At 40.8% G+C, this 15,290-nt stretch overlaps 1 protein-coding gene across 1 annotated transcript in view; it reads left to right on the top strand.

Moving 5' to 3' along the window:
• Nucleotides 1–1,161: 1,161 nt before the first annotated feature.
• The window catches only part of LOC108876301 (TGF-beta receptor type-2), a 32,839-nt gene continuing 18,710 nt past the window's right edge, over nucleotides 1,162–15,290 (top strand). The window contains exons 1-3 of the mRNA XM_018665733.2: nucleotides 1,162–1,428; nucleotides 9,599–9,743; nucleotides 9,863–10,053. Coding sequence (XP_018521249.1) covers nucleotides 1,344–1,428; nucleotides 9,599–9,743; nucleotides 9,863–10,053 — 421 coding nt within the window. The 5' untranslated portion in view covers nucleotides 1,162–1,343. The remainder of the gene's footprint in view (nucleotides 1,429–9,598; nucleotides 9,744–9,862; nucleotides 10,054–15,290) is intronic.

The following is a 15,290-nucleotide window of genomic DNA, read 5'->3' as shown; positions in this document are numbered from 1 at the left end:
CTGTAACCAGAGACATGACACAAATGAGGAACTAACTGCTAATTCATGAATTGATAGTAGTCAGTAATAGTAGTGAAAACATCTGAATCACATTGTAGATTATAATAATTTACCTGAGAACACCAGAATGTCCTTTTAAGTCCCTACTTATAAAAAAGGAATCATATTTTAGACATAAAGCCAAAATCACTTTATTTGTAGTCCCAGGCTGTAAAATATTTTCTACTATGGCTGTCACGTGGGATGCAGAAACAAACAGAACTTGATCCACTAGGTCCTGACCTTTGGCTGAAGGAGCCAGACTCCAGAGGACTAGTGAAGGGAAGGGGTCGACGGGGGCTGTGAGACTTTAGAGAGTGTGTGGCTCGTTTCCAGTGTTGGTAGAGAGCAACATGTCCAGACCTGCTGCGTCATATGACCAGACAGACAGGCTCAGCGTTTCTCTGTTTCTGTGCTGCCTTTAAAACACAGCGAGAACACTGCCAACCATAGCACTCATCAGTCAACAAGCTCATCATTCACACACACATTCCCATGCTCTGAGATGAGTCAGTAAAGTTTAATTGGATAAAGGACCTAATTTCAAAGCTTAAATAGACACATGCTTACTAAGAATACCACACCATAAAGAATAATGAACCTGACCATCCCTGGAGTAAATTTTACCTTTATCAAATGCGTAGATGTATTCGTTCAAATTATGTTGAATTCTATTATATTTGAAGTGTTTCTGTAATTTTATCCAAGCCGGTATTTCCAAGAAATGCCTGTTGTGAAAGGGGCCATGTAAGGTTTGAAAAATACTGAGATCACGAGTCCACCCCAGCACAACCCCACCAACCCTTCAACCCCAGAAAATGTTGACAAGACACATCGCTTTTTCTTCAGCTGTCTGGAAAACTGTTCACTCTAAGTCTACACTTCCACTTGAAAAATCAGTGGAGGTGCTGTGGTATTCCAGCAAGCTGGCTGGCAACATTTCATGGCCCTGAGTCTCTGTAAATGTATACTGAGCTGTTTACTGTTCCGATTTCCACTATTTGGATAGGTACAGTTATTACACACACACACACACAGAGAGACACACACTCACACACACACACAGAGAGAGAGAGAGAGAGAGAGAGAGAGAGAGAGTTCTCCCTCCCTCCCTCCTCCGGTTTCCTGTCATAGCAGTGTGTCTGTGTGTGTATGAGTGTGTGTGTGTATGGATGGTTCAGCAGTGAGTCTCCAGCTGCTGAGCGGAGTGGAGCGCACAGCACAGCGGACACACTAAACCCGTTCCTCCACTTTGTCTTTACCTTCGCTCTGAATGACAGTGTCTGGACAGCGGACACAGAAACATGGAGGACCAGCGTCGTTCTTTATCTTTACGAGGAGCTTTATCCGTCTTGTTCGTCACTGTGCTGCTGGAGCCCGGGACTGCCGGTGAGTTACGCATATCCTAAAACTTTAACAACACTCTGCCTGTTCACTGCCATGACCTCACTATTATCCTCACTAATGTCAACCTCAGCCCCTAAAACTAACTTAGACTGTGGAGTTTTAAAGGTCTTGGGAAACATTCCTTCCAGCACGTTACGCATGGCTCTCCGGAGAGCCGAACACAGCCAGGCGCAACAGGTGACTCACTGCTCCTCACTGCTCCTCATTGCTGGGTTCTCTAACATTAGCAAACTGTATCGCCTTGTTTCGAACAGCACATGTGTGTTTCCACATGTACATTAGAGAGATTTTTCCACTGAGAGATGCACTTTGACTGGAAATAAAATCTTCTCCTGTCAGATTAGAGAATTACACGTTTTATTAAATTGCTGCCAAGTTATTTAAAATGATAAAGCAGTGAGAGCTTTGATATTAAAGCGCAAGAAAAGTTTGTGACAATGTTATTTTAATGGATCATTACACTTGAGTTCTATATATTCTCCTGCATCTGCATCTCAGCTGCATCTTGGTTTTTGGACTCAGGTCATATGTCGACTTCTGCTGTGTTGATTGTGATCGCCACTCTTTAACTTGTCTCTGGTGAGACCCCACTTTATAGAAGTGCAGTGCTAAATTGTGTGGATACCCCTTTAATAAAAAACTCTCTTATATTTGATGTGTATATTTTATATTGGATTGTCCCAGGTATTTATTGAACCTACATGATGTTTGAATGAAATATTCAAACCTAGAACTTTACATTTTAATTGGCAATGTCATTCCATCAAATGGAAACACTGTATATAATATGTAAGCTGACATATTTGGCATCTTTGGAAACTTTGAGATTTCCGCTGATGTCTGACTGTACAGCATGAGTGACCCACCTACCTCCTCTGTTCCCACATGAAGGTAGTGTTTTGGGGATAACATGTTTAAGCCTTCTTTCAAGCTATTTACATGGTTGTAGTGCAGCTTTCCCTCCTGTACTGTAGCACCATGTGTTAACAGTAACAATTTAACAGACCTGGCCACTTTCCATCTGTCATGCTGTAACACCAGTAAACCACAAAAACTTCCCCATACTTGTTGACAGGTGGGTAGATTGAACACAAGATTCAGATGAAATCAAAAAGCAAACTTTCTCCTCAGCTGCAAAAAAATCAAGTAATGTGTCGTTCCTCTTCTCCTTCCCCTCTTCCCCTCTCCCCTCTTCTTTTCCTCCTCCTCCCCCCCTCTTCTGCTGTTTGTTCCTGCCCTCCTCCCACGGTGGGGCCTATTTTGAACCTGGAAATCCCACATACCAGAAAGACTGTGTGGTCATGCTGCATTGTATGTGTCACAAATAGACACACACACACAAACACACTCCAACACACCGACCGATACACAGATATGCACAAAAACACATACAAAACCTCTGCCCACATGCCCCATTCACCCCCACCAATACACATTAACACACATACACACTTCTTGCTATTGACCTCTCTGGAGCACCTCAGGCTGGAGGAAGCTGCTCACCATTCTCCCAGTACCAGAGCAGCTTGACATTTTGGTAACACAAACAGCAGGGCCGGACTCTCTTGTTTTTATCCCTTCTTTCTTTGTTTGCTTTCAACTGATGTTGATAACCATCCGCTCAGTGGGCTGTCACAGGAAGGTTCCTTCATCCTTCCTTTCCAGGGAATCTTCATCATGTCAGGGCAGAGGCCAGCATGCGCTTGTGCATTTCCTAATCCTTGTGCTTAGCCAAGACGGTACCGGAACAAAAGCTGTTTTGAAGATGGGAATCAAAAATCAAGGGTGAAAGAGAAAAACAGTGGGAGAACTTTAACTTTGAAGAGGTAAACACAGAGGAATTGTCACTTGGGTGATTGACTGACTTTATCATATATCTCTGTGTATTAATTTGGAGTTACATTAGATGTTATTATATTCTTATTTTGTGGAGTGGTATGTGTGTGGGCCCTGTGCAGTCTTGCAAAGCCTGAGTCCTACTGTGTTTTCACTGACTTTACTGGGCTTCAGAGAGGAGAAGAGAAGAGAAGAGAGGGAAAGACTCACTCACTTTAATCTCTCTGAAGTGTCCCTCTTTGATTTTTCACCATATTAGACGACTTCCCCTCCCCTCTTGACACACTTCGTTGAATCGCAGGGTCAAAGAGAGGAGGAGGGGTGGAGGCGGAGGTGGCAGAGGGAGAGAGGGAACCTGAGAAAGTTAAAGGAGGAAGATAAAGACATGAGGAATGAGAGGATTAGGGTCAAGATGGAGAGAGGTGGATTAAGATGGAGTTAGAGAAGTGGGGAGGATAACTTTCAGGGGCAGAGGGAGAGAGCTGAGCCTCCCGCTGTGGCAGTTATGTGGCCCTGTGCTGCCTCTTGCCAGTTGTCTCCCTTCATTTCAGTGACCAAATAGAAGAGGGATTCTCACTTTGAATATTTATTTTCCATGCTGCATTGCTCCAGACAGGTGTAGTCTATTTCAGGGGTTTTACAGACTTAGATTTGGAGGAAACTAAACCTGGAAAGACATTTTATTTTGTAATGACACTGTCCTATAGTGTTTACCTGGTGTTTAGATTTGTCACTTTTTCCATTCACATTTGGGCAGTTTGGAGCAGTCCCAACTGTACATAGGAGATAAAATGCAGTTAAATATCACGTCTGTCTCCCTGTCCACTGTGAGCTCACATCCTCAGTGGTTTGGGAGAAGAGGGAAAGGGGAAGAGAAGAGGAGAGTGGAGCTGATGACAGAGAGTTTTAATGCTGATATGCAAAGTTTTGCTTTATGGCAGCTTCAGAAAAATATGTTTGCATTGGAATGTGTTTGTGTTTCTTCAGCAGATTTATTGTTATTTAGATCATGTTAAATGACGGGCTGATAGACATTTTTATAATTTATATGGGCTGCTATCAGCAAGAAAGAGAAAATGTTACCACTTAAATTAGTGTTAAAATGCTTCATTCTCCAGTATCCAAGGAAAAGTTTGACATTTTGAGAAAATACACTCATTCTCTTTCAACAGAACATTGATACCACTGTTATGTCTGTGCATTACATATGAGCCATCATGCAGTAGCTTATATTTTCCTTGTCATTTCAACAAACAGCTGCTTTGATTGGATAATGATTTATCTTCATCTCAGTCTAGACATCTGTCTTCACCCTCTCTGCCGCTGAAAAGTTAAACATGGGTATATGTCAACTTCATCCACTGGTCTGTGTACCAGACAGAAGCAGGTCACAGTAGAATGATTTTCCTCCTGCAGTAACAGGGGCACAAAGAAATCTCACATTTCAATGACAGCCCCTTCAGGAGCCATCAGGAGCACAGTTAATGACAGTCTGCACTTTCCTCCTTCACTTTCCTGTGACGTGCTAAGGTCACTTGTGTTTTCATACTGTAATTACTACACATGGACTAGCAGCAGGAAAAAGCACTGCAGTAATAAAAGAAAAAGTCGAAGCACTTTAGCAGCTGGTACAATGACCCACATACCACTATAGATCTTCATGCACTGTTATTCTACTGGAACTGGAAGTAAAATAGAGTGTAAAACCCACTGTTATTTTACAATAAACCCAGAAAATTAAATGGGGATAGTTAGAGTGGTGTTTTTCTTTTTGCCTTGTTTACCCCTTGAACCCAACTGAGGCAGAATTCACACCGTTTCTTCCCTTGTGTAGAATTGATTGGCCTAAAGGGCAAGGAAGAGAGACTTTTCTGAGGTGAATATTTTACTTACAGTGCTGTCCTGCAAAATTGGCAAAGAAACAATATAGAGAAAATCACTCATAGCAAAGCAGCACAGCCTCTCCTCTTGTCTATCAGAGCAAAAATCAAACTGCTTATATAGATTGTTCAGTTCACACCCAGGTTCATCATCATCAATGGACTTCCTCACAAGCTCATTCCCATTTCTAAATGACTCTATAAAAGGTAAATAATCCTAACACATTACTCTTGAATGCATACAGCAAACAAAAGCAACAGTCCTACAGACAGCTAAAACGCTCCACTTGTCCATGACATCATAGACACCATAAAAGTCAGGAAATGTTGGGTTCCCCTTCTCAAGTAATAGTCCTGCATGCTGGGTCTGAACAGTGTTCAAATCTGCAATGTAATAAAGGTAACAGAGTAAGTTATGGTTCTGTGTTTACTTTAACCTATATGCTTTAAGTCAACTTATGCTAACACAAATAAACCAGGGATAGTATGTGATGCAATGTTACAATAGCAATGGTAATAGCAAAATGAATACATGTAGGAATGTGTGTCATAAAACATTTACAGAACCACTGACATGCTAATTGATGGTACGCGTATTTCTGAGGAGTCTGAAAAATTTGAATTCACCAAGAAATATTTACAACATTCGCCTTCCACTAAAAGCACTAACTGCGGTGAACTTTAGCGGTAGTGATAGTCATGGTTTTTCACTTTTGACAGAGTCAGAATATCTATTTTCCCAACATTTGCAGTCTTATTGCACGAGAAGAAGTTTGATACTTTTTTCTTATTTCATTCTTGAATGAAGAAGTTCTAAAATGTTGAACTACACCTTTAAAAAACAAGGACATTTGTGTCATAATTCGAAATAAGTGGAGAGTAAAGGTGAAAACCTAGGAAGCACAGCCTGGGTTCAAGGATGTAAACAGAGGGCATCCTTTATCAGTAAAAACTGACCTGCAGTTATTGAGCTCATAATGTGTAATCAGTATTGCATCTCTGTGGCATTTTGCTGCACTAAATCAGCATGTTTTTATTAGTTTGGGTGGTTGTGTGTGGGTTTTAGTGCTGTGTTAATTCACACACTCTGCTCAGACAAGTGTGACAGAATTGGTTTTGACAGTGTATTACCGGAACAGTACTTCTTGTTCAATAAATAACCTGGCCAATGCAGTCTGTGGTCGAGTGACATGCAAACACACACACCGATATACAGTAAACACAGAGTGCTTAAAGTTGAATTGGTGGAGTTTGATGACACTAGGGAGCGTAATGAGAACTGGTCGGGTTTTACCGGGTTCAGGTCTGCAGACGTGCTGCTGTGTCAGTTGATATAATGATAGCATAGACTGCACTGGATGCAGTTGTTTTGTCTACATCTTGGATTTCAGACTTGTGAGGGCTGTTGTTGTTGTTTTCAACACAGAGGCCCCTTTCATCATGGTGGATCTGTCATATCAGACATCCTCTCTCTTTACTCAATCTGTAGAGAAGGCTCTGACATCCAAAGATGTCTGAGTACCTACTTTAGCTGCATCTCTGAGCCAGATATTTACAGTCATTGAACAGTTTGACACTGATGACAGTGAATAAAGGGCTCATCTGAGCACAAGTTACAGTTTTACAATTTTAATAGCACTGCTCACTAAAATTGACATTATTTAGTTCAGACAATAGAAACCAATAGTGACACATAGCATTGACATAGACAGAGAACTGGTCTTGCTTGTGTTAGCATCAGCTGCTTCATTCATGGTTCACAATCACTGGCTCATTCCCCAGCTGACCAGTGACATCCACTTATATTCATGCAAGTTCACAGCTCAGTGACCATAGCCCTTTCTCAGACTGTCAGCAGTTGCCGCCTGGCAATGTCACTGCAACAGCAGGGTGCAGCTAATGATCTGATCCTATAACCAGGTTGTGCCATACAGAACTCGCTGCTGTAACCACTCTGTAACTCTGTAACCATCTGCTACAAGTTCATGTGTTTCATAAGTGAATTATAATAATGCTCCTGCTGGTTTAAGATTCTTAATTATCAACCCACAAGAAAATTATTATTAGCCTACAATATATAAATTTGTATATTGAAACATTTTACATGCCACTAGCTAGGAGGGAGGAGGAGTGTGCTGGTAAAGCTCAGTGGTATCTGTCATTTTCTGAATGCTAACAAATTAACAACAAACTAACTAAAAAAAACTGAACCAATCAAATCACAGTTAAACTCACAAATAGTTAAACTATGGTAGCGGTAATCAGCATTAAAGCCCAAGAACACATTTCACTTTTTCAGGAGGACTGAAGAGATAATTGTTCAGTGAATTCTTGCATTGTTGCGTTGAATTGCTGCTAGTGTTTTCAGCACTTGATTCAGAATGTGTAGATGCTATCCATCCTAACCAGGGGCAGATGCTTGGCGTCACTGAGGCTAAAACTCAGACCTCCCTGCAGAAGGAGGGTTTCTCCAACTCTGAAACCACCCCGCTACACCACAACACCTGCACACTATACAGAGACCGCCTATCTCAACTAGAAGATCATGGTTTGAACACAAAAGCCCCATGGAGAAACCTTCATTCCCTATCTATATATATTTTTTAAAAATAATTCTAACCTTTAGACCAACTCAGGCTAACGTGGCTTAGCTGGGTTTTTTACACAGCCTCTCCTAATCTTACAAGCAGTGAACTTGGAGGCAGGTCTGAACAGGTCACAGAGCAGAGAAGATCAGAGAGGCATAGGCTGCTCAAATCATGCTGAGGAGAATGACAGGGATAAGATTTTACTGATTATGCGACTAGCCCAGGCAGCACACGACCCATTGTACCGTGTTCAATACCTTCCAACCAGCTAGAGTGATGATATCAAACAGTGTAACTGTATCCTATGGCTGACTATAATAAACTTCTTTATTATGAAGCCAAAATGAAGACAGAAATGGTTGTAAACACCTGTTGGTGACATTTACAAAGCAAAGATAATGAATTCTGATTTCAGCTATAATCTGCTAAAAAACCATCCAGTTAGTGAGGTTACGTGGAGTCACTGCCACATCTACGTCTATGCCTGTGTCTGTAATTAGCCACATTACTCATGTCAGCCATGTTTTTGGAGACCTTGTTAATCATTTGATAAATGGATTAGATTTCAGATCTTTCCATTCATCTCTAACTTCCAGAAATTCTACAGCATTCACAACAGATCAGGTCTTTGATGCATGAATGAATTGAAATAAAGAACTCAATTTATTGCTGCTTTCAGGAAATCCCTTTTGTATAGTCATTTTGAAGGCATTTCAAAGATTCTGTGAGGTTTGGGGTTATGTATCTAAAGTGGTTTGATCTAAGAAATCATTGTAGCTTGGCACAGGCTGCCTATTGATTCAGCTGTGGCTGCCTGTCTTGGTGGTTTAGTGTGGTCTTGGCCTATTTTCGTATGGCTTGATGGTTTCCTAAAGCCACATCCAGCACATCTGAGGTGGTTCATCCAGGCACAGGCAGTGCATCCTGGTGGAGGTGTTGCCCTAGTTGTGGTTGTCTGTGTTGATGGTCCTGACCTGGTTAAATTTAAGCATCTGACGCTTTCTTGTTGGTGTGCTTTACAGTATGCAGTGTGCTTTACAGTATGCCACCTTGTGAGTTAGGACAAGGACTTGAAGATTTGACGCTCGATTTGGACTTGCTTCAAAGACTTAAAGCTGCACAAACCTAAGATTTTTACATAAATAATGGATCAAGTAAGATTGTGTAATGTGAAAATTAACACTCTGCAGTTCCTGTCAGCTGTACAGAGCTTTTTAGCATCTTTTAGCTCATTGTTTTGGTTTTGTGGCCCACAACTTTACTGTTTTGGTTGAGTCCCACAGTTGTCACCACACTCATTTTCAACCACTGCAGGGAGTTCAAATGACTTCCATGTTTGTTTGAACTGCTGTAATGGCGCTAAAATGTTCTTTGTCTCAGTGTAGCTTTTAAAAAATCCTATAGTGTTTATACCCTTGTAAGCATGAATATGTTAAGTAAATGTCAACATGAGGTGTGACAGTGGTACCAGGTCACCAGAAACACCAAATTCCCATAGGTTCCCAGATGGAAAGAATTCATTTTTGGGAAAATGAATGTGCACAGCAAGTTTTTATGGTGATGTGTTTATTAGATTTTAGTAGTTCCTGTGTAGAGGTGGAAATTTTGGGGCTGATGATTGTAGAGGAAAGGTCAAGGGGTCACCAAAGGTATCAGTGTGGGGACAATGGACATTAACAGCAAATTTCATGAAAGTCTGGCCAATAATAAGACATATTGTGCTTTCAACCAATGACCAACATTACCATTCTTCTGTACCATGGCACAGAAAAAAGTGACAGTAACATTAACAGTATTTGCATGAAACATGAAGCCAACCTGATGGACTCTTCCGTGTGTGTTCTGCAGGTATGCCCCCTTTTTACCCTATGAATCAGCTTTGTATGTTCTGTGATCTGGAGCTGTCCTCTTGTAGTGGTACAGGAACCTGTATGTCCAACTGCTCCATCACATCCATCTGCACAGAGAGCAACGAGGTCTGTGTCGCTATCTGGTAGGTATCTAACAGCAGCAAATGGACTTCATCTCTTAAATGTGATTTACTTTATAATAGCTCTTGAGGTGTTCACTGTTTAATGATTATGTCTCTACACTGCTTTGTCCGTCTCCTAGGAGGAAGAATGAGACAGACTTCTCCATCGAAACTCTCTGCCACGACCCGTCCAAGCCTCTGTATGGCATCATGCTTGATGACTACAACAGCTCCACCTGTGTGATGAAGGAAAAGAACACAACAAGTGGGATGGCTCACTTCTGCTCCTGTACTGACGAGGAGTGTAATGACGTGCTGTTATTCTCCCCAAGTGAGTACACAAAACTAACATCCTTTGATGAGGTTAAAGTTGTATTATCAATTTACAGTGGCTTTAGAAAGTATTCAGACCCATAGATTTTTGCCCATGAATCTATGTAAATAATTTATAATGACAAAGTGAAAACATCCATCCATCACCCATTATCTATGCCACTTATCCTTTGAGGGTTGCACAGACATGGTAGTCTGTCCTCTCCTAACCTACTGTATCAGAGGCACTTAAGTCCCAAACACATTTGTTTCTACTAAAGATCTTAAAAAGCTGCTCACAAATATATAGTTTGATTTCTTAAAAAAGCTCAGTAATTTCCTAAAACGGCTGCTTTGTGTAATAGTAGTAGTAAATCATACATTTGTTGGAGACTATTTTTGGTTGATGAGTATTAACTGCAGTAAGATAAACCAGAACTCAGTGTGTTGGTGGTGATGAAGGAGCATATCACCCATGCAACAGTGTGGCTCATTCAGATCATTTTGACATTGTCTACACATCCAGTATTACATATCTGGTCAACCAGCTATAAAATCAGTGGGTTATCTCTTCAGACAGCTGTTTATCAGTAACTGCCAACATTTGCAAGAGAATACATCTGCACTGCTTCCTCATATTGCAACTGTAAATAAGTAACCAAATGCTTGTGTCTGTCCTCCTGTCTGCCTCTCCATTTATCTTGTTTAACCAGTCATCTATCTCTGCTTCATTCTTTCATCTATCAATAAATCATCGTTCCTCTTTGCTATCGTTTTCTCACCCCTTCCTCCCCCACCTACTCCCTCTGACTTTCTCTCCAGCAACTGACAGGGAAACTCTGTATCTTTGCATTGGGGGGGGGGGTGCTACCTTCTTGTGGATTGACAAAAGAAATACACCATCATCACAAACAGGAAGTGGAAACGTGGTGGTTGCATCACACGTAAACAACGTACGGGGAATCCTCAGTGTGGTCACAGATGCGCAGCTGGGTGCGTTCTGCACTGTGTGTTTGGCTGCTGCCTCTCACAGCGCTGAGAAGAAAAATGGTGTGTCTGTCTCAGCCTGCAAATGTGTGTGTGTATGTGTGTGTGTGTGCACGCGCGCGTGTGTGTCTGTGTAGGCCAGCCACGCTAGAGAGCTCAGACATATGGTTTCCTGTCTGTGTTTAACTCAAATCAGAAACATCTCCAGCACATGGTGAACAGGCTCTTAAACACAGAACACCACTGTAGCGAATGACAGTGAGGTAGAATCAGTCTGCTGTTATGGCAGAGCTAATTTATTCTTCCTATGTTATAGTGTTATTAAAACAGATTTGATTCCTCCTCTTCTCACCTCACTAAACTGCACTGCCTACTGTACATGTGTCTAATGCAAATAATTTGGGAGCTTGAAACAGAATAAGTGTTTCCTTAGTCCTCCAACTGGATGAACTTTCTTGCCTTTTGTCCTGTGTCTGTGCAGTGGCACTTCCCAGGTTGCATCCAATGGAAAATGGATTGCACTTACATAGTGTTTTTCTAGTCATGTCGGCCATTCAAAGAGCTTTACACTACAGGTCACATTCACCCATTCACACACACATCCATAAATCACTTGTTCTAGATATCTAGAGCACTCTGACACATAGGCTCACATTCACACCACTGTGATTTGCCATCGGGGGCAGTTTGGGTTTCAGTGACTTGCCCAAGGATACTTCGGCACACGGACTGGAGGAGCTGGGGATCAAACCGCTGACCTTCTGATTGGTGGGTGACCCGCTCTACCTCCTGAGCCACAGCTGCATCTAGTACTGATCACACAGCAGACCACACATGGCAGTTTCATTACATACTGAGAAGACAGAAAACAAGCAGTAATACCATGACAGATTACTACCTGGCCCTGAGCTTGGTTCCAGACTCACCACCTACATATGTGATTTGTTCAGCCATTCAGATGTGGTGCTGTGCCCATTCATGGCTGTTTACCCAAATACAGTAACCTTCAACCAATCAAAGTTCTGTAGGTGGGATAACAAACATGGATGCCAATTTCCTACATAGCTATGTAGCTATCTGGCTAAACATAGATGAGATTAACGCAGCCATACGGGTTTTGTAAGTTGACTGACAGAAATTTCAAGTGTTAAATCAACCATTTTTTTAAAAACTGTTTTGAAGAATGTAAAGTTAACTGGCTGAAGGAACTGCTGTTTCAGCTTTTGTGTTGACAACACAAAATTTAATGAAACACATCTTAGTGAAGGATAAGCACCATGTGACAACAATATTAACTGAAGTGCTAAGGTCTTACAATAAGGTTAGACTGGACCACAGGATTAGATGATATACTGATATAGGTCCTCATTTTAGTTGAGCTGTGTAAGGTTTGCAAATTAGTGGGGCACATTTTGGAACAAGCCAGTAATGTAGGAAGTTTTAAAGCTTTAGAGATTCATTTACACCTTTGCCCTGCTCTTTGCCTGGCCAGAATTTTATTGTGGAGGTCTATAGAGAGTTAACTGGCTTTCATGGCTTGGCTTTTGTCCTGACATGTAGTATGAATTTACATTCATATTACCATTACTCATTTGGCTTTTATCCAAAGCGACAACTGAGGGACAACACTAAAGCTTCAGTGCAGTAAACTTGAAGTAAACTAAGTACTAAATCTGTTCAATTGGTGAAGTGCAAGGAGATAAATTAAAGTGCACTGAGTGCATAGTAAGTGCTAGATTGTGGATCTTACACAGATGCGTGTCCTTCTGAACTAAATGCACTGAACTCCAATCAACACCAATCAAGTTCTGGACACATTTCAAGGACAACTAAAGCAAACAGAATGCACGTGAACACAATCTGGGGTCCCACAGGAAAGGGTCTAATACTTACTACTTTAATTTTTGATTTTTAATGAAATTAGCAAAAATTCTAAAAACATATTTTCACTTTGAAATTACAGGTTATTTAGTATGTGGACTGATGGACAAAAATGGTAACATTATCCTTTTAAGATTAAATCTACAACAAAAAAAGTTCAGTAAAGGGTTCGGAATACTTTCTGAACCCACTGAAAGTTGCTTGCCCCTACCCTTGTATACAGGAGTGTACCGGTGACAGGCATACTAGACATTTGTCATCATGGTAATAAGAAAAAACAGTTAACATTGTGGAAAAGTCACGGGTTGGTTAGGATTAGGTACAAATCTTAAAAAATCTTAAATGCATTTGTCCACAATGTTGATTTTTGATGTATTTTCTTATTTTTCTTTACATGGTTTTCCTTTTCTTCTTAAAGTTTGTACATAATCATCCAAATTCTTCTTCTTGTCACCCAGAACTGCAAGTTGCACATCTATTCCAAATGACTCTTGATGGAAATTCACCTTAAGATGGTGCTATGGTCACTTAAATCGAGGTTTTTGTTTTTGTTTTTTTTAGCAAAAAAATCGTGTCCATCATTAGCCAATCACTGTCACTCACACAGTAAGTGTATTTATTATAACTACCTTTGTTGTCGTGGTAACGATAAGAAATACACAGTTGACATTATAGAAAGGTCACAGGTTGGTTAGAAAGTAGGTACTTCCTTAAGGTTAGGAGACAGTCATTGTTATGGCTACAGTAACATATATGCAGTTATGGTAGTGATCATGGATAAAAGAACCAACATTGTTTATTGGTTTCGAACCATCCACCCCAACCTCCACTAAACGTTGACTTTGGCCTCAGGGTTTGTCATTTGGGTGAACTGACGCTTTCATATCACAAATGCACACTCACAGGCCAATAGGTCTTCACCAATTATAACAAAAAAGTGCTATATAATGGCCATATCAAAACTTATAGTTGGTATGTTCTATCACCTAAGATCCACCCTTACTTGCCTGACTTGCATGTGGTGATGTCTGAGTAACAAATGCAATGCATCTCCTGTATACACCATACGCATTTTAAAGAATCTATATGCTGTGATTATTCGGTGATATGGCATCACCAGCACTTATGTGGGATGTAAATAGCTATGATTTAAATATGCATGACAATGATCAGCAGACAGTTATTTTTTCCATTCACTGTACACAGTTTATAAATGAGCTGGAATTTTGACTGTTGGTCTGTAGCTGATGCTGCACTCTATTCTTCTTGTTATTGAACTTAGGGACAACACTGCTCTTGATTAAAACAATATAAATGCGAAGCTAAAATTTTGAGCGCTCCATATTGAATTTGGTGAGTTCAGTCAAGGATGTGTACAGGAGTTTGTGTAAATCATAATCTATCTATCTGTCATTCTTTATCTCTCACTGAAACACACACACACACACACACACACACACACTCATACATTGAGAGCCCTGAGGATAAGGGCTGTGATTCCTTCCTCCCATTGAGGACACATGCAGCAGGAAGCCCTTGTTTGTTTATTGGACCCCTGCCACAGCTTATTCCCCTACAAATGCTTCACATTGTTGTTCCCCAGAATTACATTCTTATGACGTGCCTCTAAGACTGTTTGTGCATGTGGTTTATTGCATGAGAGTTGGGGATTCTGGTGTCTATGTGTGTGCTTGTGCATCCAAATGTGTTGAAAATGTCACTATGAGGGAGTTACATTGTGATCCCACAGCAGCTTTTGATGAACAACTTAGTATCAGAAGGAAAGTGTGTGCTGTGTTGTCTCTGTCTCTGTGTTGTGAGATGACGGAGTAAATAAGACCTGCTGTTCATCAGAGCTGCTCAAAGTGGGATAGACAGTTGTGTTTGATTTGATTTTCTAAGCTCTGTCAACCAATGCTGCTCTGCTAATCAATCATCTTCTCAGCTCTCTGGAATTAACTATAAACCTCTTGCAACTTATTGTTATGGTTTTATGACTCGCAACTTTAATATTTTAGTTCACTCCCAGCACTCTCACCAGCTTTGTTTGTAGCAGTAGCAGGCAGCTGTCAAAAAGCCCTCAAAAGCCACTGTACAAAGTTAGCGATCAGCAAATATAGTATACATAGAATATTAGAGAATATTAAACTTATACTAATCAGGTGGCCACAATGGCAAATGAGGGGTAATGTTGGTATATATGTATTAGATGTGTAAATGAAAAATAGTGTTTATCGCTTGTTGCACTGCCCACAAGTTGCCAACAAATCAATGAATGCAACTTAAAGCTGATAACAGATAATGTTTGTATAAGTAATCTGTTCTGTCAGCCCCAGACAATAATACACTACTTTGTTTTGTATGCTAACTGAAAGCAGGGGAAGAGGA

The sequence above is a fragment of the Lates calcarifer genome, linkage group LG15, assembly GCF_001640805.2.
Source record: "Lates calcarifer isolate ASB-BC8 linkage group LG15, TLL_Latcal_v3, whole genome shotgun sequence".
Classification (NCBI taxonomy): Eukaryota; Metazoa; Chordata; class Actinopteri; family Centropomidae; genus Lates; species Lates calcarifer.
The sequence above is the reverse complement of the archived record's forward strand: the minus strand, read 5'-3'. Positions and strand labels throughout refer to the sequence as shown.